The 26,643-nt window shown below is 54.3% G+C and overlaps 8 protein-coding genes across 8 annotated transcripts; 5 read left to right on the forward strand and 3 right to left on the reverse strand.

Annotated features, from left to right (window-relative positions):
- Nucleotides 1–266: 266 nt before the first annotated feature.
- Nucleotides 267–2,201, reverse strand: BO72DRAFT_430478 (sucrose transporter; the record flags this gene model as incomplete). Its single annotated transcript, XM_040943108.1, has 4 exons — nt 2,028–2,201; nt 1,917–1,956; nt 1,524–1,845; nt 267–1,471 (listed from the first exon to the last, which is right to left on the reverse strand). The coding sequence occupies exons 1-4, from the start codon at nt 2,186–2,188 to the stop codon at nt 267–269; spliced, it is 1,728 nt and encodes a 575-aa protein (XP_040800746.1). The 5' UTR covers nt 2,189–2,201.
- Nucleotides 2,202–2,817: 616 nt separating this feature from the next.
- BO72DRAFT_448719 (glycosyltransferase family 8 protein) lies at nt 2,818–4,555 on the forward strand. Its single transcript, XM_040944854.1, has 3 exons — nt 2,818–3,121; nt 3,222–3,657; nt 3,709–4,555. The coding sequence occupies exons 1-3, from the start codon at nt 3,073–3,075 to the stop codon at nt 4,187–4,189; spliced, it is 966 nt and encodes a 321-aa protein (XP_040800747.1). The 5' UTR covers nt 2,818–3,072; the 3' UTR covers nt 4,190–4,555.
- A 687-nt stretch (nt 4,556–5,242) lies between these two features.
- On the forward strand, nt 5,243–6,659 carry BO72DRAFT_128585 (uncharacterized protein). The gene is made up of 3 exons (XM_040939072.1): nt 5,243–5,366; nt 5,427–5,498; nt 5,590–6,659. Exons 2-3 carry the CDS (start codon nt 5,428–5,430, stop codon nt 6,359–6,361), a joined length of 843 nt encoding a protein of 280 aa, XP_040800748.1. The 5' UTR covers nt 5,243–5,366; nt 5,427; the 3' UTR covers nt 6,362–6,659.
- Nucleotides 6,660–7,625: 966 nt separating this feature from the next.
- Nucleotides 7,626–10,385, forward strand: BO72DRAFT_128589 (translation initiation factor 2A). The gene is made up of 6 exons (XM_040939073.1): nt 7,626–7,769; nt 7,882–7,951; nt 8,028–8,099; nt 8,157–8,565; nt 8,627–8,855; nt 8,917–10,385. The coding sequence occupies exons 1-6, from the start codon at nt 7,745–7,747 to the stop codon at nt 10,137–10,139; spliced, it is 2,028 nt and encodes a 675-aa protein (XP_040800749.1). The 5' UTR covers nt 7,626–7,744; the 3' UTR covers nt 10,140–10,385.
- Nucleotides 10,386–11,475: 1,090 nt separating this feature from the next.
- On the reverse strand, nt 11,476–13,712 carry BO72DRAFT_128614 (uncharacterized protein). The gene is made up of 2 exons (XM_040939074.1): nt 13,552–13,712; nt 11,476–13,482 (listed from the first exon to the last, which is right to left on the reverse strand). Exons 1-2 carry the CDS (start codon nt 13,611–13,613, stop codon nt 11,580–11,582), a joined length of 1,965 nt encoding a protein of 654 aa, XP_040800750.1. The 5' UTR covers nt 13,614–13,712; the 3' UTR covers nt 11,476–11,579.
- A 251-nt stretch (nt 13,713–13,963) lies between these two features.
- On the forward strand, nt 13,964–20,514 carry BO72DRAFT_405583 (anaphase promoting complex subunit 1). Its single transcript, XM_040942290.1, has one exon. The coding sequence runs from the start codon at nt 14,140–14,142 to the stop codon at nt 20,377–20,379; it is 6,240 nt and encodes a 2,079-aa protein (XP_040800751.1). The 5' UTR covers nt 13,964–14,139; the 3' UTR covers nt 20,380–20,514.
- A 59-nt stretch (nt 20,515–20,573) lies between these two features.
- On the reverse strand, nt 20,574–22,203 carry BO72DRAFT_448724 (RPAP1 family protein). The gene has a single exon (XM_040944855.1). The coding sequence runs from the start codon at nt 22,164–22,166 to the stop codon at nt 20,721–20,723; it is 1,446 nt and encodes a 481-aa protein (XP_040800752.1). The 5' UTR covers nt 22,167–22,203; the 3' UTR covers nt 20,574–20,720.
- Nucleotides 22,204–23,258: 1,055 nt separating this feature from the next.
- BO72DRAFT_128639 (uncharacterized protein) lies at nt 23,259–26,006 on the forward strand. Its single transcript, XM_040939075.1, has 2 exons — nt 23,259–25,441; nt 25,508–26,006. The coding sequence occupies exons 1-2, from the start codon at nt 23,430–23,432 to the stop codon at nt 25,899–25,901; spliced, it is 2,406 nt and encodes an 801-aa protein (XP_040800753.1). The 5' UTR covers nt 23,259–23,429; the 3' UTR covers nt 25,902–26,006.
- Nucleotides 26,007–26,643: the final 637 nt, after the last annotated feature.

A 26,643-nucleotide genomic window follows, 5' to 3' on the forward strand; every position in this document is an offset into this window, starting at 1 on the left:
TATACCATCCCATAGTTCTGTATCGTTAAAGTTGTGTAAACATGTGTGTTGAAATGCAACGAGCGACGAAGCATAGCGGTTTCTTTTCTACTTTTGCCTTTTCTTTCCTCGAGTCTATCCTCGGCTAAGCTTAATGGTTTGCATGTCACTATATGAAATACGACTCTAGTGGTTGGACTGATCCTGTACCATCCTATTGTTGGGAGTTTATATTATGTCAGTCTCACGCTTTCTTGTCTCCGCAAGCGAGCCAGCCAAAATAATCATCATAAAATTTCCTTGCTCTCCATGAGTCCAACGGTCAGTAAGCCGGCTACAACAGCGGCACACCCTCCGAGTCTCATGACCCATCCGGTGGAGGCATCCCACGGCTCGGCGCGGGGTTTCTGTAACGCGCGGAAGATCAGGCTGCTGACGGCGCTGGAGATGATCTGCGGGAAGGAGATTGCGACGTTGTGGAGGCCGAGGGTAATGCCTGCTTGGTTGGGAGCGGGTCTCTTTTTGGATGTAACTGGTCGCTGGGCTGTCGCGGCCCTTGACTCTGGATCGGTCCTGCGCGCTGCCGGATGGCGACTACCGTGTGCTTTGTCGTCGTGCTGGTGACGCGCGATCTCCGTGGCCAGGAAGGCCCAGGGGGCCCAGGAGGTGATGGCCCAGGAGATCCCGATGATGCCGGTCATGATGGATGCTTGGGCCGGGGTGGAGATGAGGAAGGTGCTGAACATGCAGAGGGCGAAGAGAAAGTGGGACAGAAGCCAGGCGCGGCAGAGGGTAAGGCCGCGGATGGTGGGGATGTGGAGGAACCGCGAATGTAGACGGCTCCAGCTCCTGCTGTGAGAGCTAGGAGGATAGGGTGGCTGCTGATGGTGGGATGAGAGAGATGTCTGCCCCGAGGGGACGACCAGATGAGGCAGGATGATGCTGGCTGCGAAAGAGATGATGGCGTTGACGAGGAGCGCGAGCGTCGCGATGCGGGTTGCGTCTTCCCAGATCTTATTCACATCTTCTTCGGGGAGGTCGGGGTGTTGGTCGAGGATCGGGTTGACGTAAAGTTGGCCGATATAGGTGGTTGCGTAGAAGAGGAAGGAGAACCATGCGAACCACGCCGGGACCTGAATCAGGTAGATCCGTCGGATTCGGCTTGAGAGGCCGTGGACCGAGTCTATGATGGAGCGGAACAAGGACGGAAGGCCCGGCCTGGTCGATGTCAAGGGCTCGAAGCGCGGGTCCCTTTCCTGTATATAGGCACAGCTAAGAGACAGGGTGACTGCCAGAAAGACGCTGGCGATGACCGAAAGGCCTTTGAATTGGGTATTCCCTAGGGCTGGAAACGTTTTGGGGAGATCCATGCCGCCCAGAACATAGCCGAGGATGTTTCCAGCGCCGTTGTGACGACTTGCCCAGGCATTGGCGGACTCCTGTTGATGAGCACGCGCGTTGTCTACAATGAAAGCTCGGATTGCCGCCTGAACTGTGTGCTTGTCAGTTGAGGCGCAAGGAAACGGCGGTGGGGTTTGGCTTACTGGTGTTGATGGCAAAGTCTTGACAGTACATCAGCAGTGTTGCAACAACAAGAACTGTCGTTCGCACTCCATCTGATTGCGCATCGACGCCGAACAGACTGAGCGTACCACCAACAATTTCCCGTACCCAGGCCAGAGTCAGCAGACAGAAGACAAGGACTACTCCACCCAGGGCCATGAACGGTTTCCGTTTGCCCCAGGCAATGCGACAATTATCGCTTCGTGCGCCGATGTATGGCTGCACAATGGTACCGGTCAAAGGCCCTGCAATCCAGACAAAAGCGAGCATGGCCTTGCTCATTCCCAGAGAAAGAAGATAGGGCTTATATGTGAATTAGTCATGGGGGTATGTGCAACGAAGTAACCATTGTTGAAGGCTGAATTGCCCCTTACCGATCCACTGGAGTGTTGAACTGACCAGACAATCTGCAGACTGAATATGCGACAAACGAACCAGTTAGCCCCTCTAGTCGATAGTAGACTCAACAGTTCACCCCGACTCACCCTGACATGCCCAAAGTCAGGACAAAGAGATACCAACTGCTTCGAGGTGCTTCCAACAGCTCAGGTCGGTCTTGAGCCGTTGGAAGACTTGAGGACTCCAAGCCTGCCTCAATCCGCCCATCCTGTATTAGAGGCTGCGCCTCGTGGTCAGGCTCCGTCATGGGCAATTTCTACAGGAAGTCCACCCTGCGACACGCAAGTCCGTGGGAAAGCAGGAAGTAGAAGCGGGAAATTGGGTTGAGGGGGGGGAGGGGGTGATGAAGCAGATGATGGTCAAATCTGAGAGAGAGGCAGAGGAGGGAATGAAGGGGGAGAAGTTGTTAAGTGTAGAGAAGAACTATAGTTGGATAGTGACAAATAATAGTAAGTTACTGACAGCCGAGTGTACTGACAGTTAACGTTACTTACTGTAGCTACCCTGACCGCCTCGGAAGGGTTACTGTAGAAATTCCAATCTTGTTGATTTGTTGATCAATCATTATGAAGTTCGGTCCATTCACCATACACTAACTATCTCACACTCTACTCTACTCTACTCTACTCTACTACATGTCGATCGGATGAAGCACAAAAATGTGTCAATGTAGAAGAGGATGTTCTATTCTGGACGCCAGACAAGAAATGATGGATACTTGAGGGCCAGTCAACAATGGTTCACTAATACCAACCCGGTTAGAAAGGATTGACTGCATGACCCCAAAAGGTGATCGATCAATAATACATACAGTACAATAATAATAATATTAATCAAATCAGATTCCGATAAACGTTAGAACTTAGAAGAAGCAGACGCCGATTGCGCCTTTCATCGGTTGCCTTGTCCTTCCCTTATCACTTCTTCTTTCTCTTCTTCTTCTTCTTCTTCTTCTTCTTCTTCTTTCTTCTTCTTCTTCCTTTCTCCCTCTTCTCCCTTAAACCCTCTTCCACTCTTTACCCTTGATTGCTGCGGCTTCGTCTTCTCTCGTTCTTCGAACCAGCACAGCACCTTCAATCGTTGCCAGTCGTTGCCAGTCCCACCCGTGAAACGCGGAGAAGAGAATCAGCCATGACCACCACCACCAGTGACCTTCCCCGCATAACCGATGCCACTAAAGGTGCTTTTCATTCCCACCCAAGCAACCCTCACTACCACTTGGTTTTTTTCTAGTAGACTTGGGAATGATAGCTAATCCCATTTCCCTTCCCCCCCTTCAGTGTGGACCACTCTCATTACGAATACGGCATATCTTCCAGGATTGCTCACCTTGGAGTATTCGCTACGCAAAGTGGGCTCCAAGTATCCCCTAGTCGTGCTCTACACAGACTCCTTTCCGGATGAGGGCCATGCCGCCCTCGATGCCCGCGGCATTCTGAAGCAACGGGTCCCCTATTTGCTGCCCTCAGTCCCCAAGGATTATGTCAACGACGTGCGCTTTTACGATTGCTGGAGCAAGCTTACGCCCTTCTCGCTCGTCGAGTATGAGCGGGTGGTCCAGCTCGACAGTGACATGCTGGTCCGCCAGAACATGGATGAGCTGATGGATCTTGAATTGGACCCCCCGGCTCTGGCAGGAACTGGACCACGAGTTTTCGCTGCCAGCCATGCCTGCGTTTGCAATCCGCTTCGAAAATCCCATTACCCGCAGGATTGGTATGCGACCATGCTGTGCCATTGAGATACATGGAGAACTGACGAGGCAAGGATCCCATCCAACTGCGCTTTCACTTCCCAGCACTCGAACCCGGAAGCCGCCCAGATCGAGGGGGCACCGCCCACAGCCGGTCTGGGGATGCCCAATGGTGGCTTACAGGTGGTCAACCCGTCCCCAGCCATCTATGATAAGATCGTTGCTCAATTGGCTTCGTCGGTCACATCGAACTATGAATTTGCAGATCAATCTCTCCTCTCAGACGTGTTCCATGGCCGGTGGGTGGCCCTTCCATATGTGTATAATGCGTTGAAGACCCTACGATGGGAGGGGGTGCACGACGCCATCTGGAGGGATGATCGGGTCAAGAATGTGCATTACATCCTCAGCCCTAAGCCTTGGGATGAGCCCGAGGAGATCCGGAAAAGCCTAGTGCCGCGCTCCAGTCGAGATGCTTCGCACGCCTGGTGGTGGGAACTGACGGAGGAGCGGCTGCAGGAGGAGCGGGAAAAGGGGGTGAATGACCAATTTTAGACTTACTCTAATAAGATGGCTGTTGGAAAGTGGAAAGTGGAATTGAAAGGACATGTCAGATCAGGCGAGCGATGCTCTATGAATAGCCCCTCCCCCTTGAGGCAGCAGTAGCTGAATCTATGGTGGTGGCAGCGATGGATTCAGAGCTACTGAATTTGGTTCAAGGAAGTGCTGTCTGATATTCCAGGAAGGAAACGCCACGATGATGGATGGCCGCCTCTCCATTTATTATGATTTTTCCAATATGGGACTTGGGAGGTTGGATGGAGCTCTGACTTGACATACCTAGTACGTACTGTACAGGAGTGCTGTACAGTACTCCACCGTTCAATATTCGAAGCCTGAGGCATCAATACAAAGAACCCCACCATCACCTCTGGTCGTACTCCGTACTCCGTACGGTCATTAGCTTCACTGAGTGTATGACATCATGGGAACACCGAACTGGGGACGGAAAGAGTGGTTGCACTCCAGCTCTCCAGGAGCGCTGAGCCTGAGGCAAATCAGCGGCCATTTGGTAGACTAAACCGGCCAAAGAGAGCCAGTCCAGCCAGTACCTTACGTTACAGCCAGTACTTCCTCTCCAGCACGGGAAATCTTGTGGACCATAAACTTCTCCCCATCCCCCACAAACATCCCAGACATCCCAGACATCCCAGACTAGCAGTGGATCAAGCAACTTGGAAGAACGGCGACTTGTGCTCACTTACCCAGATAATCAACATAAAAGGAGGCGACTTCATCCACTTCATCGTCGCATCCCCTTCCTCTCCGGTGGCCCACTCATCAGCCTCACTCTTGCGCCCTCCTCCGTTCACCACAACTACTTGCCGCCTAGAAACTACACCTTCCCATCCGTACTCTACGTCTGACTATACCATACTATTGTTCTATTCTTATCAATCTATCAATTTTGCAGGCATCTGAAAGCTCCCACCATTGTGAAACCTTCCAGGAGACCGAGGGAGAGGCAGATTACACCTTAAATAACCGGCCTGGAATGCGCCATCCTCCTCAATCCTCGCCTTTGTCGTCGTCTTCCTTCTTCTTGTTCTCACTCTCCTCTCTCTTCTTCAGGGCCCCACATATCCTCTTATCTACTTTCAGGGTTCTTCTTCTGACCTCCAGCTTCCACTTCCCCGCTCTCATCCTACTGGATTGACTGCTACACTTCCTTGCAAGCCATTCTTCCAATACTGTCTCGGGGCCCAGCTTACAATCAACCCAAGATGAACAGAATGACGACCCCGACTTTGATCAACCTGCCCCCGCCGCCGTCGGATCCTGTGACTCCCTCTGAGATGGGACCGTAAGACCACCCACCACCTGACTGTTTCGTGCTCTCTGTCTCTTCCACCTCAATTTGTAGACTGACATGAAATCGCGACATTCTTGTGCAGAGGAACTCCGAATTCCGGCACCACTTCGCTTTCGGCCTTGTCGACCACCGCCATCAAGGACGGTCACCAAGGCCAGCCGCACCCCTACGGTCGTCATGCGCATCACTCTCCGTCCGCATCCACCACCTCTACCAGTACTCTTGAAGCGGAACGGGCCGATCGTATCTCGCGCCTGGCCGGCTTAGAACGAGTGGCCACGGCCCGCGCGGGTGGTACGTCGCAACCCAGCGGCCCTGTGCCCACGCCTCACCACCCCGGGTACTTTGAAAGCGGATCGGGAATCAAAGAGCGCAGCACGGTGGGCAGTGCCAGTGCCACGGGCAGTGTGGGCGCCCGTACGACGTGGGCCAGCGGCAGTGATGCCTTCGACGCGGACAAGATGAGTGAGTACCCGGAAGACGGCACATCGAGTGTGGGCAACTTCAGCGATGAGGGCGATGCCAGTCTGGTCGCTTTCGGAGAGGGCGCTAGTACTATCAGCGGGCCCATCTCGAACCCCATGCTGAATCGGACCTCGTCAGGAGGCCGACCAGGATCCTTCGGCAGTCCAGGGCTGGTGCGCGTCAATCCCGTGGCCTCGCAGCACTCGGGCGGCGACACGGCAATGCTGCTATCCACCGCGTCCCCAACTGGATCCGTTACTCCCGAGCCTGCCCAGGATGCTCGGATGGTGGATGGAATGACCTATGACCCGAATGTGGTAGACACCACGGTGAGAACCCCTCGCCTGGCCACTCCAGCGGAAGGTGGCAACCCACATCCGCAGATCTAGTTGGTTGGTCTGCCAAACACATGCGACGGGTGCAGGTTTAGTCTAGGGCTTTTTGGCGTTCAGGGATGGGGGTGTTCATTTTTGTGGGTGTATTTGTTTTCCGTAGGGAAGTCTTGTTACCAGCGATTGGGGAGGGGGGGTGGATTATTAAGGAGGAGAATGTACTTGTATAGGCTTTGTTTGGCGATGTTGGGCGACCAGTCCACCTCAGGAAGAAGAAAACGAAATAGGATTTGTAGAATAAGGCTGGCGACCATTTCCAAGTCTGACTGCCACGAAGGACGAATGAATTACCTTTTGAAGTGTACTTTTGAGATGGGGAAGAAAAAAAACAGAATTAGCGCGAGAAAACAAATCACTAGAATCTCTTTTCTACGCAGTCAACGATCAGAAGAAACCAATTGATGATTGAGATAATCAAACCGGGTCTGGAACATTTTGGGGCTTTTGGGGAGCCAGAGAAGGTGGGCAAAAAGTGGGCGGGCGGCGCCCAATGAAGAAGATAGATGGTAAGTACTCCGTACTCAGTGAGTAAAGCCAGTCTCTGAGTCCTCGGCGGCTCCCGCCATTCTATACTTTACCTTACCCAGTAACGTTAGTAGTGGCTGTGGGTGCCACCACCCGGTGGGTTCCTCAGGCTCTGGCTCTGGCTCAGGCTCTGCAACAACTTACTCAAGTTTAGTCCCAGTTTCTTTCTCTTGTTTCTTCTCTCCTTCGCCTCTTTCTTCCATCACCAACTTTCTCTTCCTCTCCCCCCCCCCCCCCCCCCCCCCTCCCCCCCCCCCCCCCCTCGTCCTCTTCTTCTCTCCTCCTCCTCCTCCCCCCACTTCTACTCTCTACCTCCTCTTCTCTTTTCTTCGTCTTCGTTCTCAAACAGTTCCAATTCAGTCTTCCCTGTCCATCTTCACCAGCTGGCATTGACTTGTCAAGCACAAGGAACACTCTGGGACTTTTCATAGCACAAGATCTACCTCCCTTCTATCTGCCAAGCTTCACCCGCCCAGTCTACACAGTCTTTGTGTGTGTGTGTGTGCGTGCGCGCGTGCCTGTTGTTCTTCACTGCCTCAGTTCAAACGTCCTTAAACGTCCTCGTCGCGGCTTTGTTCACTCTTCCACCTGCTTCTCCAGCTACTTCCACCAGTAGCAACCTATTCTCGGATTCGATCCTTCGCGATTCGATCGACATTTTCTCATCCCCATCCTCTGCCACCATCGGCCCGTCCATTACACCGTTGAATTGCGGCCATTGTTTCGTCCACACCTTGGATTTCAGAGGATTTTGTCAGATTTCTTGAACTGTCAGTGCGACTTTCGGCGCGCGTCTTCCGCTAGCTTTGTGAATTTGCGATTCCGTGTATCATCCGATATAACACATCGTTGAAAATGGCAGCTCCTACACAGTTGGCTTGTAGGTCCTTCCCGCTCGAACCCCACCCCGCCTCATGCTCTTCACGACGACGTCTCTGCAGGCTATCGAGGTGCACATCCAACATATCGAACAGAACACTAATCAGTTACAGACCGCACGGTCAAGGGCGTTGGCATCTTGGATGCGGCCCCAGTCTATGGACCTTTGTCTGGATTTGAGAAGTATGTCCCATCATCCCAGGACCATGGGCACTGTCCTCTTCTAGGAAAACTTACTGATCGTGATTCGTGGTTGCAGACCTGAGGGAAACCTCCGTTGTAGCGCTTACTCTCCTTGCGGTCGCTATTTCGCCTGGGCCTCTCCCGACAAGTATGTTAGCTCTTCCTGCATAACAGCCAACCAACAGCGTGATTGACTATATTTCAGGGTGACAATCATTGATCCGTCTGTCGGACACGTTGTCTCCACCATTGCCGCGGAGAACGTCTTCGAGCTGGGTTTCTCGCCGCTTGGAACCTATCTGATCACCTGGCAACGTCCCACCAAGGATGCCAATGGTGATGCTGTGAAGAATCTGAAGGTTTGGCAGGTCGTGTCCAGCGAAGATGAAAATGTAGTCGTGGGCAGCTTCGTCCAGAAGTCGCAGACGGGCTGGAACCTTCAGTACACCTCCGATGAGCGTCATTGCGCGCGCGTCGTCACCAATGAAGTCCAGTTCTACCAGAGCGAGAACCTCTCCCAGGTCTGGAACAAGCTGCGAGTTGAGGGGGTCGCTGATTTCGCCATCTCTCCCGGCAAGAATACTTCCATTGCTGTCTTCATTCCGGAGCGCAAGGTATGGCATGCGGAGCTCATTTACCAGCCGCGTCGATTGTATACTGACGTTGGGTTTCTAGGGACAACCTGCCGCCGTCAAGGTGTTTTTGGTGCCTCAGTTTGGCGCTCCTGTCTCGCAGAAGACTTTCTTCAAGGGTGACAAGGTCCAGCTGAAGTGGAACGAGCAGGGCACAACCTTGATTGTGTTGGCCCAGACGGATGTCGATCGCTCGGGCAAGAGCTACTACGGCGAGACCACCCTCTACTTGCTCAGTGCAGGTGGTGGCTTCGACTCCCGTGTGGATCTGGGTATGTAATCGGTGCATGTGGTATAAGTCTAGATAATGGTGTACTAATGTTTCTGCAATAGACAAGGAAGGCCCGATTCACGATGTGACCTGGTCTCCCAACTCGAAGGAGTTCGGTGTGGTCTATGGTTACATGCCGGCCAAAACCACCATTTTCAACTTTCGCGGTGTCCCCAAGCACAGCTTCCCGCTCGGCCCTCGTAACACCATTCAATTCTCTCCGCACGGTCGGTTCGTCCTTGTGGCCGGTTTCGGTAATCTTGCGGGTCAGATGGATATCTACGACATGGACAAGAACTACCACAAGATCGCCACGGTGGAGGCTTCTAACTCCAGTGTCTGCAATTGGTCTCCCGACGGTCAGTTCATTCTAACCGCCACGACCAGCCCCCGCCTGCGCGTGGACAACGGACTTCGTATCTGGCACGTGAGCGGCGCTCTGATGTACAATGAGGAAATGACTGAGCTTTATGATGTGTTCTGGCGTCCCCAGTCTCTGGAGCAGCACCCACTCGGTGATCCTTTCAACCCTCTGCCTACCCCTCATCCCTCCGCCGTGGCCTACCTGAGCACCAAGAAGGCTCCTGTCAAGCCCGCGGGTGCGTACCGCCCTCCCGGCGCTCGTGGCCAGCTCACTCCTCTCGCTTTCAAGCGTGAAGACCAGGGCGGTGCTGCGTATATCCGGGAAGGCACGCCTACCGGTGGTGTCGTGAACGGATTCGGTCGCTCTCGCAGACGTGATGTGCCTGGTGCTGAGCCTGCCGAGGAGTTTCTACCTCCGGGAGCCGCTCCTGGAGGAGGCGTGGCTCTGCCTCCGGGCGTTGAGCAGCCGGAGAAGCTGTCCAAGTCGGCCGCCCGCAACAAGAAGAAGCGTGAAGCCAAGAAGCAGAAGGATGAGCAGGGTGAGGGTGAGCCGGCTGCCGGCCAGTCCACTCGCAGCCCCGACCGCCGCGGCGACAAGGCTCATGAGCGCAACCGGTCCAAGGGCCAGAACAACGAGCGCAAGAACAACCAGCAAACCAATGGGACTTCCACCAAAGCCAATGCCAGTGCTCAAGCCAAAGCCATTGACAGTGTTGCGGCGGCGGAGGCTGCTTTGGATGCCAGCGGAGCACCCACTGCGCAGGACAAGAAGATTCGTGGGCTTCTGAAGAAGATCCGGGCGATCGACGAGCTGAAAATGCGCCTTGCCGGTGGGGAGAAGCTGGAGGATACGCAGATGAAGAAGATCCAGACTGAAGACGCGGTGCGCAAGGAATTGGAGTCTTTGGGCTACAATGGTTAAGGCTAGGTTGGTACTTTGTGTCTGCCCTTTGCTTGTACATATAGTTCCTTGTGGCTATTTACCGCCGCTCCACGTGGTGGGATCATCTTCGCCGATCTGATGTGTTCATTTCTCGTTCTGCTTGCATGTTGGAATTCACTGAGGTGCTTAAGCATACTATACTATCTATCTATAGGGTCTGTATGTATTGTATATATAGAAGTGGTTAGGAGAGAGAAAAATATATACTATCTATTAGACCATTGATGACTTGATCACAGTTTCTTATGCTCATCGATGAGGGGGTCTTAATCGATGCCAAATGCATGTGCTGATTTGTGACTGCCGATGAATACTGCAACTATTCAAAGGACTGGACGGAATGGTGTTATGTGAGAGGTATGCATAACATAAAGCGAAAAAAAAAAAAAAAAAAAAAAATTGTACAATATATCCGATGTAATTTTTGATTTACCTGTGTACTCAAGCGATATCGCTCAACATCTATCTACCTACAATGTGTGACCACTGACTCCAATACAGATAACAGGTAATATCTACAGTAAGTTGATGAATGTTCCCATCCGCCCACCTACCACCAAACTTCCCACCCCAACCCATCCAAACCCAGCCACGACCCTTTTCTCCTCCACAGTTGCCTATCGATGTAGAAAATGCCTTTCACAAGTGGCGAAGAAAAGCAGGAATGAACTCCCACTGGACCCTCCTCACCTTGATCCAATCCCATCCACCGGCCTACCTGTCCTTAACACTTCCTCAATGAGGAAAAGTCCAGCACAGATAACCTCATAGAAAGGAAGACGAAGATCGATAGCAACCACGGGGAGAAATGAGGGAAAGGGAGCGGAGACGGCCACTCGTTCTGGATAAGGGGGTCATGGGGGAGGGAATGGTTCGTGATTCTTGCATGCGTTGGAGAGAAAGACTCCAGTCATTCAAGAAGCCTGACCTGGTGGGTAGGGATGGGGGGTTTTTTCCCCCGCGAATCCACTTTTAATAAGTGGATGGAAATGAAGGATGGGTTGTTGATGTACCGCGTCAGATACAGAGCTTATCCTGTTTCTCCGAGGGAGATGAGGGATTTCAAGGTATTGATCTCGCCTTGCGCTCCACCTTGCAGTGCGGAAGTTTTTTTGGCCTACGATGTGTGCGTTAAATGGGATAAGGGGGGGAGGGGGGACAAGGGAATGGGATTGAAAGAAGGATACGGTAAAATGTCCCGAAAGATGTAAACGTGTAAGTATTGGGTATCTTGGTCATCCTATCTGTTTGACCGTCTTGACGGGATGAGAGGTGCTGTTTGGTGTAGGGGGCGGTCCTGGGAGCGTCGCGGACAGTCACACTCCAGATGCTCGTTAGGAGATATGCTGACTTGCTTCAGATCACAGTCGCATTGAACAGGACATTGCAGGGCCTTTCTTCGACGTTGCTTGGTGCAGTTCAGGTAAAGTTGCGGAGGCGCTTGATTGGGCTTCCCATGATGCCGATCGACCGTTTGGCGCTCGCCATCCCACTCAGGAGTCGGTCCATCCCCTCTACGTCCAGTTCGCCCTTGTGCAGACGCTGCTGGTCGCTCTCAGTTGATGTGACCCCAGCGACGGTCATGGTGCCGGCTGGGACGTTCTCGGGCTCGATCACTTTGGGCGCAAGGATCAAGATTCGATGTTCGGCAGTGAGAATCAAGTCGAACGGCGGCTGTTCGGAGCCGCGTGTGCGGCTGGCGGCTACGGGGAGATGACCGACTCCTTTAAGGCGCTCACCCATGAAGGTGACGTCCTGGAGGGTGGACACCCGGCAGCGGTTGGAGGGATCAAACGTGCCGGTGGCCTTGATGGCATTTCGCCACAAAGACAACAAACTAGAGATAACGGCGGTCTGATTACCATGTCGCAGTAGGATTGCCTCATCTGGCATGGGGTCTCTCCAAGTATTCGTTTGAAACACGGAGATGCCTCCGCACAACGACGAGTTGGCGGTGCTGGCCGAGCCGCCTCTCAACAACGTATCCTCTCGTACACGTTTGGTCGACGGTGTGAGGGGAGCGAACCTGGGTCGATGTTCGAAAGAAGGAACACTAGTCTCGGAGTGATGACCGCTCGGGAGTGGGTTCAAAAGCCGTCCGCTAACAGAAAAGGTTGTCAAAGAGCCGCCGGTCACGCCCTGCACACTGGATTGGCGCTCAAGCGGACCCTTGATGTTTCCCGGACCGGTCCCTTCAATGTCCCAAACCCCCCATTCCCCGTCCGACATCAAGACCATAATCGCTCGTCCTCCAAGTACCCATTCCGCGCTGATCACAGTCTTGCGCCGCGTGAGGCCCGAGACGCTTTGTTCGAAGCCAGGGTAGAGGCTGATGTGCCACTTTCCTTCCGTCTGGGAGGTCTCATAATCACTTTGCACGCCGGAAGACCTGCGCGAGGCCTTGGATCGCTTGGTAGCAAAACATGAGTACACTTTGACACAGCCGCTATGGAAAGCGACAAGCAATGTAGAGTGGCGCGGCGTGGGATAGCCAGACGGGTTGAATGAGATGTTCGTGGCCGGAGCCGGGAGGTATCGACGTTTAGTCTCGATCGCATCGTCGCAGAGCCGATGCCCGTCTGCAATCGGGATCCGGTGGATTAGAAGCAGCCCCGCCGACTCTGCGGAATGGGTGGCGACGAGAAGGTCCCACCGCCCAGGAGCATGCTGTTGGCCGCGGGACAGGTTCTGCTCCTTGTTCTCGGTCTCCTGATACGTGAACGTGACGCTGACCCCGCGGGGAAGTTCTTGATGGGATACTCCGCCGCTGATGGAAATGGTTTGGACCCTAATCTTGGTCTGGTGAGGGGTAGGGGGAGCCAAGGGTATGGTCACCACGCGCGTAGAGTAGTCTGCACATACGGCAGCAACGACCACGAGCTCTTTTAAGGTTGGCGGGAATGGGTCGAGTGATGAGCGAGCTGCTTCAGGTAGAGTGCGAGGTACTGCCAGATGAAGAACCCTGCTCCCCAGGGGGATGTCGACCTGGCGCAGGATACTTTCATATGGATAAGCAGGATCCACTTCGGGCTCTTCTTCCTCGAACTGAGCTTTAGGTTCTTCTTTGGAGATAGACGATTGAATCTCTGCGACACTCTCGTCGTCGGAGTCAATGATCATAACAGCGTCGTCACTCGGGGGTGAAGCGGGCTTCTGGGGCTTATCTGCCTGGGCAACAGGAGTTTTCTCCGTGGCGAAAGGTTTCCCTCCTCGCCAAACCACCTTTAGACCCGTCTCGTAGCCGTAAACGACAATCGATGAGCCATTGGGGGCAACAAGGGGGTAGCCGGCTGCCGTATGAACACGATGGGGGAGTTGATAGCTAGAGAGGGAGGAGCAGCCACGGTCAATTCAGGCAGTCTTTTTCTTCGCGACTCAAGCCAAAACTTACCTTAATTGTAAGCCACCGTCATCTCTGGGTCTGACCAGAGGCTTCGATGGGAACGATGGCATGGTCTCAAGGTGTTTGCGGGTTGGTTATGGAATGCGAAACTGAGAGGTGGGCAGAGCTTTGAAGGTTAGCTTTTGTTGGAAGAGCTCAGCTGATTTGGCACGAATCTGCTGGATTTCTAGTCCAGAAGACTGACAACCACCATTCCCGAGAAGAAGTTTCCAATAGTGGCAAGCGGGAGGAGCGTAGAGTAGTGAGAGATGGAAAGAAATAGAGAGGAATGCAGAATTGCGGATTGTCTTGGAGATGGTTGTTGGAGGGAGGAGGAAAAGGCGGAGGAGATCAACTTTCAGTCCCGCCGCCGCGTCCCCAGCGCGTCCGTCCCTCCGTCTACCTAATCTTATACTCAATACACAACCCAACCTCCCCCCACCCCTCCAAACACTTTCTCGATTCTGGTGTGGGAATCTCTCTCTTCTCTTACTGACACACGCCCGGGACGACAATGGACATGACCCTGTTACTGGCTCCATTTGCCAGACCTTCATCCGCTAATACACCCATCGACAACCATTTGCGCCGCCGATAATGGCTGCCGTGCGGTCTCTCGGTCTCCACGAACCTGTGGCTGTCGCCTTCCTTGTCGCCGAAGGTCTTCTTCCCTCCGATCCATCCGAGGACCTCTACAAGTGGACCACCGGTGTCGATGAAGATTTCAACGGTCCGGTTGAAGATGAGATCGTATGGACCAAGAGTTGCGCAGTTTGGTCGCGAGCCGGGGTGGTGAAAAGAATATTCCGCCTAGATCTTGAGAAGGAGGATATTCGGCATGCCTTGCTGGCTAATTTCTCCGTGGGAAAGATCAAACGCTCCGAAGCAAGTCTCTCGAAGGCAACAAAGGCCGCCGATCATGCGCCCATGCATAATGTCCTTGCCCGCTCTCGAGACTCCAGCGAATCTCATGTTGACACAGGCCACCAACAGCCGAAACATTCCAACACCAAGCGGAAGATTGATCAGCGAGATGGTAAAGCTGCAAGGCCGGATGGACTCCAATCGGGCAACATTTCGCGCGCATTAGTGGTGGTACTCAAGTCCCAGGCCCATATCTTCTTCTTAACTGGCAACAGCCATGTCGTCCCTCTTCCGTTCGAAGTCGACTCGGTCTTTGCCACTCCTCGAGGCTTGCTGTTTCAGCGAAAAGTGCTTGAGGAAGAAGCTATGAGTCCTCTTCCAATGGCTCCTCCGAATTCCTTTGTATCAAACCTGCCCGACTTCCGAGCGTCAGTGAGGCTTGATATCCCCTGGGGAAGAAAAAGTCGCCCATCCTTGACAATTTCACCTGCCCAGAACCAAGGTCTACGGCCACGCAGTAACAAACAAGCGGAGCTGCCCCGCGTCTTCTCGCTCATGGACCCCCATTCGGAGATGGGCCTGGTAGTTACCAAACAATCGTCCCGATGGTTACATACAAGTGTTCACACCCGACCTTCGGGCTTGGATGTCCTCGACTCTGCCGACGAGATTGTCTATGTATCTCCTAGAGATGAGCTATCTGGGCTGAGCCGAAATCTGGCCAATGGACCTCTGATTCTCGTGGTCACTTCCAACATGAATACAGGTCTCTATACTATCTGGACAGCACGCTATCGAGAAGATGAGTTCGCGCCAGCTTCCAAGAAGAAAAAGGACAAGAGACGAGACACAGGTGGGACTCGATCAAAAAGACGGAGCTCCCACTTCGGGATGACTACTGGGTCAACCACACCTGCTGCCCGCCCGTCAGGTGCGAGAGAAAGTTTTGGTCCCAGGGGTGATGCGTGGAACACATCCGGCCTGTCCCTGTCGCAGTACTCCACGGACGGCAGGCCAGATGAGGACGACCTAGCCTCGAAATTGGGCCAGGACTTCGGAGATATCGGGGTGCCACTCAAGACCTCCCGACGAGTGAGTTCTCTGTTGGCACGAGCGGACCTGGCATCCAGCCAGGATAGAATCACATTCTCAGATCTGGCGACAGGAAGTCAGTCGAGCTCCATGCCTCACGGGAACTTTCGGCAGTCCATTGGTGCTGGTAGCACTCGGGGGAGTTTCGGGTTCAATCCGAGGGGCTCCTTGCCACCCGGCAACGGTTCGGTCTACAGTACTACGAGCAGCTTCATTGATGCGCCGGTGGATAGGCTTCTGGAAGAACTAAACAATGAAAGTCTCTTCGAAGGATTTGAAAACATGGACCTGAAAGATACGGCTTCGGGGCTTCCAGAAGAAGTACTCCTGACCAAGGTTGAGAGCTTTTCTTCCAAGTTCTCAGGCTCCTTCCATACCCCGTTGAGGTTCAAGTCATCCTCACGACGACCGAAGATCGTTACGCTCTCTCCGTCAGAGTTCGGAAACGCACAGGATGGCAACTCAGCAGCCTTGGCCCTCTGCCTAGTGGATCAAGAGGCAAAGTCTATGACTATTGTCAACCTTCGAGTTGATCGTGTTGCTATCCCAAAGAAAGATGGAGGCATGTTCACCAAGAATTCTAAGAAGGGTGCCGCGTCGAATGAGCGCTCGCTACTTGTTCAAGCTTCAGGCGTGCAGCATTTCCCAGACGTATGGGATGCTTGCAAGGTGACTGATGGCGGTATATCGAGACTCATGACCGTAAGAACAGGCGATTATGGCCAAGGCATTTTGCATCTCCAAACTCCGTGGGGTACACCGCAGGCGGTCGAATTGCCGCGTAACCTCATGTTGCACGAAGCATACGGAATCTACTTAAACGCTCCTGGAAGTCGTCGCAGAGAAAGCGGCGTCAGACGCCTAATGACTGATTCGTTAATTGCCATCGTTGGGCTCGATCATCCAGCTGTGCGAGGGAAGTTTGATGTCATCGACTCGGCTAATCGCCGACATAAACTTCAAATCAAAATGGAGCCTAGCAATGAATTGGTGAAGAATGTCTTCAAGATGTGCCGGTTCGCATTGCCAGATTCTGAGAAGGCAGGTGATGGAATTCTGTCAACGTGGTGGGAGGTAATGAAATGGCTCCATGGGCGAGATGTCGACGATGACGATTTGGAGTGGACAGCTATGGTTCTGGTCCTGTTCTCAATGGCAATTCCTTTTATTGAATGCAAACCGACAAGAAACCCAGTCAGGCCCACGCGACGAAAGAAGGGGCTATTGCGGTCAAGCAGCGGAACATACATTGATTCGGAGAGTTGGGAGGCGATGCTCGACCAGGAGTCTGGCTCTACTGGTGTGGTGGCATCATGGATGAACACCAGCTCCTGGGGCTGGGTTGTAGAGCAAGACGCACAGGACAGCGAACTCAGCCAGGGCGCGCCAACCCCTTCAAGCCAGTCCGCCTATCGTCGGAACACCTACCTCACTCGTTGCATCGCTCTGGCCAGGGAGTTTCTGCATAGTCCGCAGGGCGTTTCCGTCATGGGCTCAGAGGGGTCTTTACCTACAGCGCTGTCATTCAGCCAAAGCTTGCGAAGTACAGCACTATGTACGATTCTAGTGGCGTTGCACCTCCTTCGGGAAGAGCACAAGCTGTCCATTTGCGATAGCGAACAGTCGCATAAATCTCTGGGCCTCCTTGCTCCTGTCCTAGCCCAGATCGGTGGCTGGCTTGGATGGACGTCCTGGACTTGGGCAGAGGACACTTATCTCGGAACCGAAATGGCTAGTATGGATCGTTGGGAATTTGACGAGACGCGTATATCCAAGCTAGATGTTCCCGACGAACCGTTCGCCCCCCCCTCGATCTTCTTGCATCTCGAAAAGGCATGGAGTGGAACCACCGGGTCTTTCTTCACACTCTTGAACCTTGTCATCGGTTCTGATCGGTCCCCCAAAAAAGGTCGCCTGTGGCAAGAATGCTACGCACTCACCCCGCGAACATTGGCACTGGATGGTTTCTTATCAGAAGTACACACCTGCTCGACGCCAATGGACCGGGTGCAGCTTCTCTATCGTTGGGGGTTCACAAAGAACATAATCGAGACCTTCCCGGAAGGTGTCAGCACTCCCCTATATGAGACTATCCTACGATCACAGATATACGCCTCGACCTCCTGGGGCTCAGCGCTGCTTCAGCTCATCGATCGTGAAGACCTCAGTATCTCCCTAGGTGGGAACGATTCGGGACCGCCGCCTGCGCCCGCGCCGCTGCAGCCTGCAATGTCGCATGAAGCAGTACGCGACGTTCATCACATTGGTGTTTCGGCTCTGGACATTGATGCAACCAATTCTTTCGAGATATCTGCAGAGGCAGATCGGCTGTCCGTGACAAGGTTGATCTTCCGCGAAGATAAGCGTTTCATTGAAGCGACACGGTTGCTAAACCAGTCCAAGGCCCCAGTGGCTGAATGTGTACCCGAGCCAGAGTGGACTGATTCGGATTTGTTGGAGGCGCAGAAAGAAGTAGTGCAATTAGTGACCCTGCGTACGCTTTCTATCCCAACTGGGCGCGCTATGTTGGCCTTCAGCGGTCGCCTGCCCCTCTTGACCGAGAAACTTCCTATTCCTTCCTTTTCGCTGCAATGTGTTATGAAACCATCGAATGTAACGATTAGCGCAGACCGAGCCTCCTTCAGTGAGGAGAAGGTGTGTTGGGCCTTCTTCCATAATGGAGTGTCGACGGGCCTGGCTATCTCCAGAAATTCCAAGGGCATTGATACCTCTTGGATCCTCTTCAACAAGCCACAGGAGCTTACCAACCGACACGCCGGCTTCCTTCTGGCTCTCGGCCTCAATGGCCATCTTAAGTCGCTGGCTAAGTGGGTAGCTTTTAAGTATCTGACCCCCAAACATACGATGACATCGATTGGCTTGCTGCTTGGTCTTTCGGCCTCTTACCTGGGGACAATGGATACCCTTATTACCCGCCTTCTTTCCGTTCATGTTACACGGATGCTGCCACTGGGTGCAGCTGAGCTCAACCTATCGCCACTGACCCAAACGGCCGGGATCATGGGGATTGGTCTGCTGTACTGCGGCTCACAGCACCGACGGATGAGCGAAGTCATGTTGTCCGAAATTGAGAACGTCGAGCAGGAGGAAAGTAGCCCAGCTCACGATGATCTGCGGGACGAAGGATACCGTCTTGCAGCCGGGTTGGCACTGGGCTTCATCAACCTCGGCAAAGGAAAAGACCTTCGTGGTATGCGCGACATGCACATTGTGGAGCGACTGCTAGCGGTGGCTGTGGGCACCAAGAACGTGGATCTTGCGCACGTATTAGATCGAGCCACAGCTGGTGCGACAATTGCGTTAGCAATAATCTTCATGAAGACCAACGACGAAATTTTGGCGCAGAAGATCGACATCCCAGATACAACAGTGAGATTTGACTACGTCCGCCCAGATATTTTCCTTCTGCGCACCCTTGCACGTCACTTGATCATGTGGGATCGTATCCGGCCCACCGATGAGTGGTTTGTGCAAAGTCTGCCACCGGTCTATCGACGACGGTATCGCCTGAGGAGCGTGCGCCGACTAAAGAGCGATGACATGCCGTTCTTCAATATTGTTGCGGGGTTGTGTTTCACACTCGGTCTGCGCTATGCGGGCTCAGCTCAGCCGGCAGTCCGCGATCTTCTACTCGCCTATCTTGACCAATTCATCCGCATCTGCCGTCTGCCCGCGATCAACTACGACGCCAAGCTGACGCGCAATTCCGTGCGACACTGCCAGGATGTCGTGGCCCTATCAGCCGCCGCCGTCATGGCCGGCACTGGCGATCTGGCCCTCTTTCGCCGGCTGCGGTCTTTACATGGACGCGTGGATTCGGACACGCCGTACGGCAGCCATATGGCCTCACACATGGCACTAGGGCTGTTGTTCCTGGGCGGTGGCAATTACACTCTGGGTACATCGGACCTGGCCATTGCATCCCTGCTATGCTCTCTCTACCCCATCTTCCCCACTACCGTACTCGACAACAAATGCCATCTACAGGCGTTCCGCCATCTGTGGGTGCTGGCTGCCGAACCACGCTGCCTGGTGCCGCGCGATCTCGATTCTCGCCGGCCGATCTCCCTCCCTATAACCTGGACCAATGTTCAAGGCATCTGTCGTACCGTCACGGCACCCTGCCTCCTTCCCGACCTGAGCGGACTGACCCGCGTGGAGATTCGCCACGCGGACTACTGGCCATTAGTCCTGGACTTTGCCGCTCAACCTGATCTACGTGACAAGCTTCGCCAAGGCGACCAATCGGTCTACCTTCGCCGCAAGGCTATGTACAACTCCACAGGCGCGTCGTCAGCCTTCGTGTCGACTCTCTCTGGTCTCAGCGACGCACAGGATGTCCTTCCGTCTTCAACAATCGCCACGCAATCAGGCAAGGGCCTGTTGGTCCCGGCTCAAGTCACCCCTCTGAGCGGGCCACGAACCCCCAGTGCAACCGCCCACAACCTCTGGGAATGGATCTTTGCTTTGGATTCTCTGCAGGATCTGGGCGTCCGCGAGAAAGCTCTCGTCCTGCCCCAGTCTTCCTCGGCCGGCTGGCGCCGTCGTTCCGGAATCCCGACGGCGGAGCTGACGGCCGTGCCCTGGCTTCGCCCCTCTGCTGTAGACATCCAACTTGTCTTGGAGCGGACGGTGCATGGTATCGTTCAGGCAGCCAGAGGTCGGGCCGCTGATGCGGACGAGGTTCGAGACCGGTTTTGGCAGTTACGGTTGTTATTCAGCTGGCTGGACTCGCGGGCTGATGACGGCCTGGACAAGGAGGGCAAGGGTGGTTCCTCTGATGGCTTGTGGCTGCGCAGGGATTATATCGAGGAGACTAGGTGGAAGATCTGGGGGGTACAGATTGGAGATTCGGAGTGAGGAGGTGTGTGCATCATATATGATATGGAGAGAATCAGTTGCTTTGTTCCCTGTTGCTACGGCAGTGCCGCAGGGTATATGATTGATGACCTGCTAAGATTTTTACATTCTGTGCTCGTTTATATTCTACTAATCCAAGGGAGGTTATACTACTGTAGTGAGGTGGACAAAAGAGGAAAGATTTTATCGCTGTACCGGGCGTGACTCTCCATGCGAGTTGATTTATACAAGTATTTACGCAAAAAAAAATAATCCGTTGTAGACTCGTTGACTTCATACCGTTCCAAGCTGGATTCGCCTCCAATCCCCTTGGTTCCCCGAGATAAAAGAAGTCCGGGGTGTCACTGAGAGCGAACAGCGCCTTCTTTGAGAATCCCACGATCCCCTCCGCCGCCCATCTGCCACAGCCAGACTCCTTCCACAGCCCACGCGGTCGCGCTGGCGTGGTGTCGCCGTCTCCCTGCACCTTTGGCGGATGTGGACGCGTCTTCTTCTTCTCCCTCCTCCTTCTGCGGCCCTCGTTTCTGGGCACGCTCGGTATTTCCTGAATCGTCCGCTTCCGCCAACATGCCCGCGACCACTCCCTCCTTCTCGAATGTGGCCCACAATCCCTCAACCAGCGGAGTTCCTCTCTCTCCGAATTGACCCTTCCCCAGTCGAAACAAGATGCGGCCCAGGACCTGCCACGCGATGCACCGCTGTGCGGCGAATGCCGAGCGACTCAAGATCGCCAGCTCGGGGATCGTGTACCCCGCTGCGTGGGGGTCTTTGCCGTGGTGATGCAATCCTAGACTTGTGGGAAGTGACAATGAGGTCGACGGCGGAAGGATGGTGCCCAGTAAGGAGAAGCGCAGATGAGCTGGATGGATGGCCTGGGCGGTGCTGGCGGGGTGGTAGGGGGAGCTCGAGTCGGGGTCTTCGTCAGAGGCGGAGGGAGGTTGCAGCCAGCTGAGACTGGAAGGGTCGTGGGCGATGTTGGGGAAGTAGTGCGTTTGGAGATCGGAGAGGAAATTCGGGGACGAGGGATCGAGATTCGGCATGGACGATGCGGAGGGGGCGGTGGGGAAGTGCACGGATCCGGAGAGGGGGAGAGAAGCGGCGGCGGCAGGATGGAGGTCGGAGGGGAGTTGAGCGGGTGGGAGATCGTCGATTGCGGAGTTGTTTTCTGCTGGTGGTGGCGAGGATGATGAGGGTGGTGGTTGTTGATGCTGGTTAGAGGGCTGTACATCCTGTTTCAATGCTGGTGGTGGTGTGGTGGTGATAGTGGCTGGATTATGTGCATGATCTTCGGTTGGTTTTTCAGGCTGTTGCTCCGTGGATGATGGTCGAGGGGTAGAATCAGCGTCATCGATACGGGCTCGACGGAGGAATCGCTCAAGTAGAGATGGATCCAAAGACTCGAGAAGCTCTTCACGTTCGTGTTGGATTTGGGCTTGCGACATCGAGGCTAATTGTCGGTCGTTCTGTTCCGCGATGGCCTGCTTCTCGTCCTTCTCGGTGGGGATGTTCGAAGAGGCTGCGGACGATGCGGTGGCCGATGGTGAGTCCTGAGCTCGGCGCTGTTTGAAGGCAGACGGCTTATTGCGCCGACGATGAGCGGGAAAGCCGGTGGTGGTGGGTTTGAGGGTCGGCGGCGCGGGGTTTGCGGCGGGGGCGCGTTCACGAATCTCACCGATCATCCCGGGAATGGCGAGGGTGGAGGCCCCCTCAGAGGAGGCGGGTGGGAGTTCTTCTTGTTCATCCTCAGAGTCGAGGTTGAGAATAAACCGGTCGCCACGGAAAACCATGATAATAATCGGACACCTGGTGGAGGTTCGAGGTTGGGAGACGATGGTGAAGAGTGAAGCCCGGCTCGGAAATGCGTGGACGGGAAGGATTGAAGAACACGCCCAAAGAGGAATAGCCGGTCTGACTCAGCATGAGGCTCAAAAGCTAAAAGTTGACGAGCTAGTCCTGTTGAAGGTTAGTGGATCACTTGGTTGGACTGCCTGATCGGGCTAGGTCTCAAGTGTCATGTGACTTAATCTGATATCGGATGATGAATGAATGAATGAATGAATGGATGGATGAATGAATGGATGAATTGGCACAAGTCCCGTAGCTAGAACGGTACGTACTTTGTATCCTGCACTCGGGACTATTGATTCTCTTCCAATGATCAACTAACCAACTACCAATACAATAAATCCCTCTCTTATAGACTATAATACACAATTCATCCCAGCCACTCTCCATAGATAGCTATCGTCTATTACAATTGAGGTCAATAAGTCAAGAAATGGAAGTAATTGATATCAGAGCACTGGTAAATTCGACAAGTCCAACGCGGCGCCTGGTCAGCCAGCCCGCAGTTAACTTACCAGTTACTGACCAGACTGTTTGCTGTCGTGGTCGTCTTCGTAGTTCTTACTCTTTCTCTCCTCTTTGCTTGGGCCTTGGGCTGAGAGCGAGCGAAAAAAAACACCCTCCCTTTAATTTATTCTCTTCCATTTCCCTTTCCCTTTCCCTTTCCTTTTCCCTTTCCTCTCCCACTTCCTCTTCCTTCTTCTCTTCTTTCTTGCCCTCCCGTCCGTCTGGTATACTTCAACTCTCTCCCCTCTTTCTCAATCCCCAACCTTTCCCACTTCCTCTTTCTCTTCCCTTTTCTTTCTTCCTTTTCCCTTTCTCCTTTCTATTTTCGTCTTCTTTTCCCATTGATCTTTACTGATTTCCTTTTATGCGCCGTCTTTCCGCCAGGAGTGCCTGATTCCACTTCCTGCTCCTCCCTCTTTGCCGCCCTCCCCCTCTCTTTGTCTGCATCTCCAGCGTATCTCTATTATCGGGGACCATCTGATTTGCATCTCAACCTTGCTATTGCAGATTCCGGACCACTCCCGCGCGTCAACTGGACTCCATATACTGCGAATTCCTTCCCCATATCGCGCAGTAACGCCTATCCAGCCTCATCGTACCTCTTTCAACCCGGCCACCCTCTCGATGCACCATTACCCCCAGCTTTAACTCTCCTCCCCCCCCTCCCTCCTCTCTTGACTCGTCTATTGCTGCTCATCATGTCCCCCGAGCCCTCCAATCTACCGGCCCAGGACGAACACGAGTCCCGCACCACACACGACGGTACCCCTCGCGAAACTCGCCCTCGACGGTCGCGTCGCAAGAAGGACGACGACCACGAAGCCGACCGCAAAGATACAGTCCGATCGGTTAAAGTGAAGGATAAGAAGGAGGAAGATCAAGACCCCAATACCAACAAGGAGAATCGCGAAAAGGAGCCCAAACGAGGCAGTCGGCGCCACCGAGATAAGTCCCTGTCGACGACGAGTGCCCATCTAGCTTCATCGTCTTCACAAGCCCGCAAGAAGCCAAAGTTAGAGCCCGCCACTCCAGACCATAGTCCGGCGCCCGCGACTGTCTCTGTGCCTGGACCGACCGGGCCTGCTCTGCCGTATGCAGCGACCGCAACAGCCGCAGTAGCAGCCCCAGTACCTCTACAACCTTTACACGCCCTTCATACTCCTCCCCTCTCGGCCATCCCCCTGGTGAATGCTGCGGTGACCGCGGCTTCAGCTCCGACTCCCAGCACTCCGGGGCCTAGTCCTTCACGGCCCAGCGTCCCTTCACATCATCCGGCGCCTATGCAGTCAACGCGTCCACTCCACGCGACCTTATCCCGACCTCCGTCGTCTCATCCCACTCCCACTCCCCCGCCCGCGGCTTCACCTTATTTGACCATGATGCCGTCCGTGCCACCACCACCACCCCCCCATCATCATGCTCCTCCCCCGCCTACTGCTTCTCAGCCTCCGCAGCGGACCAGCGGCCAGAACTTCGATCCGATTCGTTCAGCCTTTGATACTTCCGCCTCCGCCCCTCCGGCATTCAGTCCTACACATTCCATCTCTCCCCGTCCCAACCGCGCCAGTGCATCACCCGCCATTGCCAGCATTATTGATCCGCCGTCAACGGCAGCCCCATCGATATACACCCCCCGACCATATGCGTCTCCTGTTTTAGGTCCCCCCAGTTATGTTCCCTCCCCCGCGGTTCCTAAACCCGCACCCACGCCGCCTCAAGTGCCTATTCAACTACAGTCTCAACCGACCTCACCTTATGCCCATCGATCTCCTTATGCTGCGCCGCCTCCACCAGCACCGGCCCCGGAGCCATCGCAATCGGTACAGCTACCATCTACAACAGTTTCCGCTACACCATCTTCTGCACCCCTACCTGTAGCATCGCCATCAGTACCACCGACGGCGGTAGTGGCGGCGGCGGCGCCAGCACCGGCACCGGCACCAGCACCACCCGCTCCCGCCCCGTCTACAAAGCCACCGCTGTCCCCGGAACTAACACCGATGGATGTCGATACGGACCCCCCCGCTTCGGCGACTGCTGCATCCAAGGCAATTAAGAAGGATGCGAAATCTAGTCCTGGAGTCGCACCAGCGTCTAATGCCACATCGCCCAAACCCGCCAAACCGGTCAAGGACTCAGCTCCTCCCCCATTACCTCAAGGTTCAGGCTTGATCTCCAATGCTCTCTTTGGCGTGGACGGTAGCACCTCCACAAGCGAAGCTTCGCAGCGTCGGACCCCTAACATAATTCTTCACATCCCACTCAAAGGCAATGGCAACAAGATTGTCAACTTTGCCCGCCTGGCAGAGGAACAGTACGGTTTCGCGGCGCTACATCCGCGACTTGCGGCCCAAAAGGAGCGTTTAGCGCGAGTCGCAGCCGCTGGAGCTGCCCTCGAGCGCAACGACAAGACTGGACGAGGATTTTCTGCCGGGGAAAGTGCGGACGAGGATCTCACCCTTGACGTCGACCGCGACAGTGAAATGGATGGGGATGGCTCCATTGGCGCATCCGCGCGGTCCACTGGGCCTGAGCTCACTGACGGCAAGAAGAAACGACGCAAGAAGAAGATGGAGGAATATGATCGGGATGATCCATTCGTCGATGACAGTGAGTTGGCCTGGCAGGAACAGGCCGCCGCCAGCAAGGATGGATTTTTCGTCTACAGTGGCCCACTGGTACCCGAGGGCGAGAAGGTGCAAGTGGAACGGTGAGCACTCACTCAAAGTTGACGATCTTTCCTGAATGCCATTGCTAATTTTCTTTTGTCATTTAGGGCGGACGGCACGATCAAAAGAGGCCGTGGCCGGGGCCGTGGTGGTCGCGGTCGGGCCCCGGTCACCACACATCACCAGGTGCCCTTGGCTGCCGCCGTTCCCATCTCTCAGGAGACTGGCCTACCTGTCCGCGGTCCTGGATCGCGTGGCGGCAACACTTCTCGCCGGGCTCGCGTCAGCAAAGCTGCCCGGCACCAAGCAGACCATGACAAGCCCGGCAGCACCGCATCGACCTCCGGTCGCGGAGGGGGTGCTGCGAGTCGCGGTGGTTCAACGAGTACTCGTGGGGGCAAGACGCCGATGGTTGAGCTAGCCCCAAGGCCGAATCTCGCCCCCGCCCCTGCTGGCCCCAGTCCAGCTACAGGCTCCGATCTTGAGAGGAGATATGGATAGAGGCTGTCTTCTGCAGAAAGGTGTGGCTCGAAGGTGTCCCAGAGCCCCCTCCGGCTCCGGAGTATGCTATGAAACACGGGTGCTTAACGTCTTTCCTTCTTTTGTCTGTTCTAGGTGTAATCGGGAATCGTGAACCTGCTGCATGTTTCGGGAATCGGTGTTTGCTTTAATTCTGTTCTACTGCTTCGCTTATCGACTTGTTCGCTTCCAATGTCTGTCTCCTGCTCACTCGGTTATCGGTTTATACTGGGACTATTTACAATTTATTCCGAGTCTGGCCTTGAATACAGTCACCCGGCAAATATTGCAACGGCTCTTCACATGTCTCCGCAGTACATAAGGGTCAGTAGGGCATTTCCCCTTCCCTCTCCTTGAAAACTTTCCGACCGCAGTGCAGCTACCTGCAGCTAGTGCAGGCCCTTACAGACACGCATGTACGCTTTCCCACAAAATCATCCTCGTAGTCGCATTCGTCGGGCCCAAGTCTTTCCATGCCCGATAGAAATATAGCTCCAGGAGGAGCAGAAAAAATGAGCCAAATAAAGTAGACAGAAAGAGTAGGAAGAAGAAGCAACCAATATTTAACATGAGATCCGAGAGTCCCTGCCTCGCGATTCACAACCAAGGTCAACTGAACGCAACGCAAAGAATTGCTGCAACGCCAACATCGTTTTCACTGTCTCGGAACGGATCGCAGGGCATTTGGGGGAGGCTATAATGTGAGGCAGAATATGATGTAGAA

Source organism: Aspergillus fijiensis, assembly GCF_003184825.1.
Source record: "Aspergillus fijiensis CBS 313.89 unplaced genomic scaffold BO72scaffold_27, whole genome shotgun sequence".
Taxonomy (NCBI): Eukaryota; Fungi; Ascomycota; class Eurotiomycetes; order Eurotiales; family Aspergillaceae; genus Aspergillus; species Aspergillus fijiensis.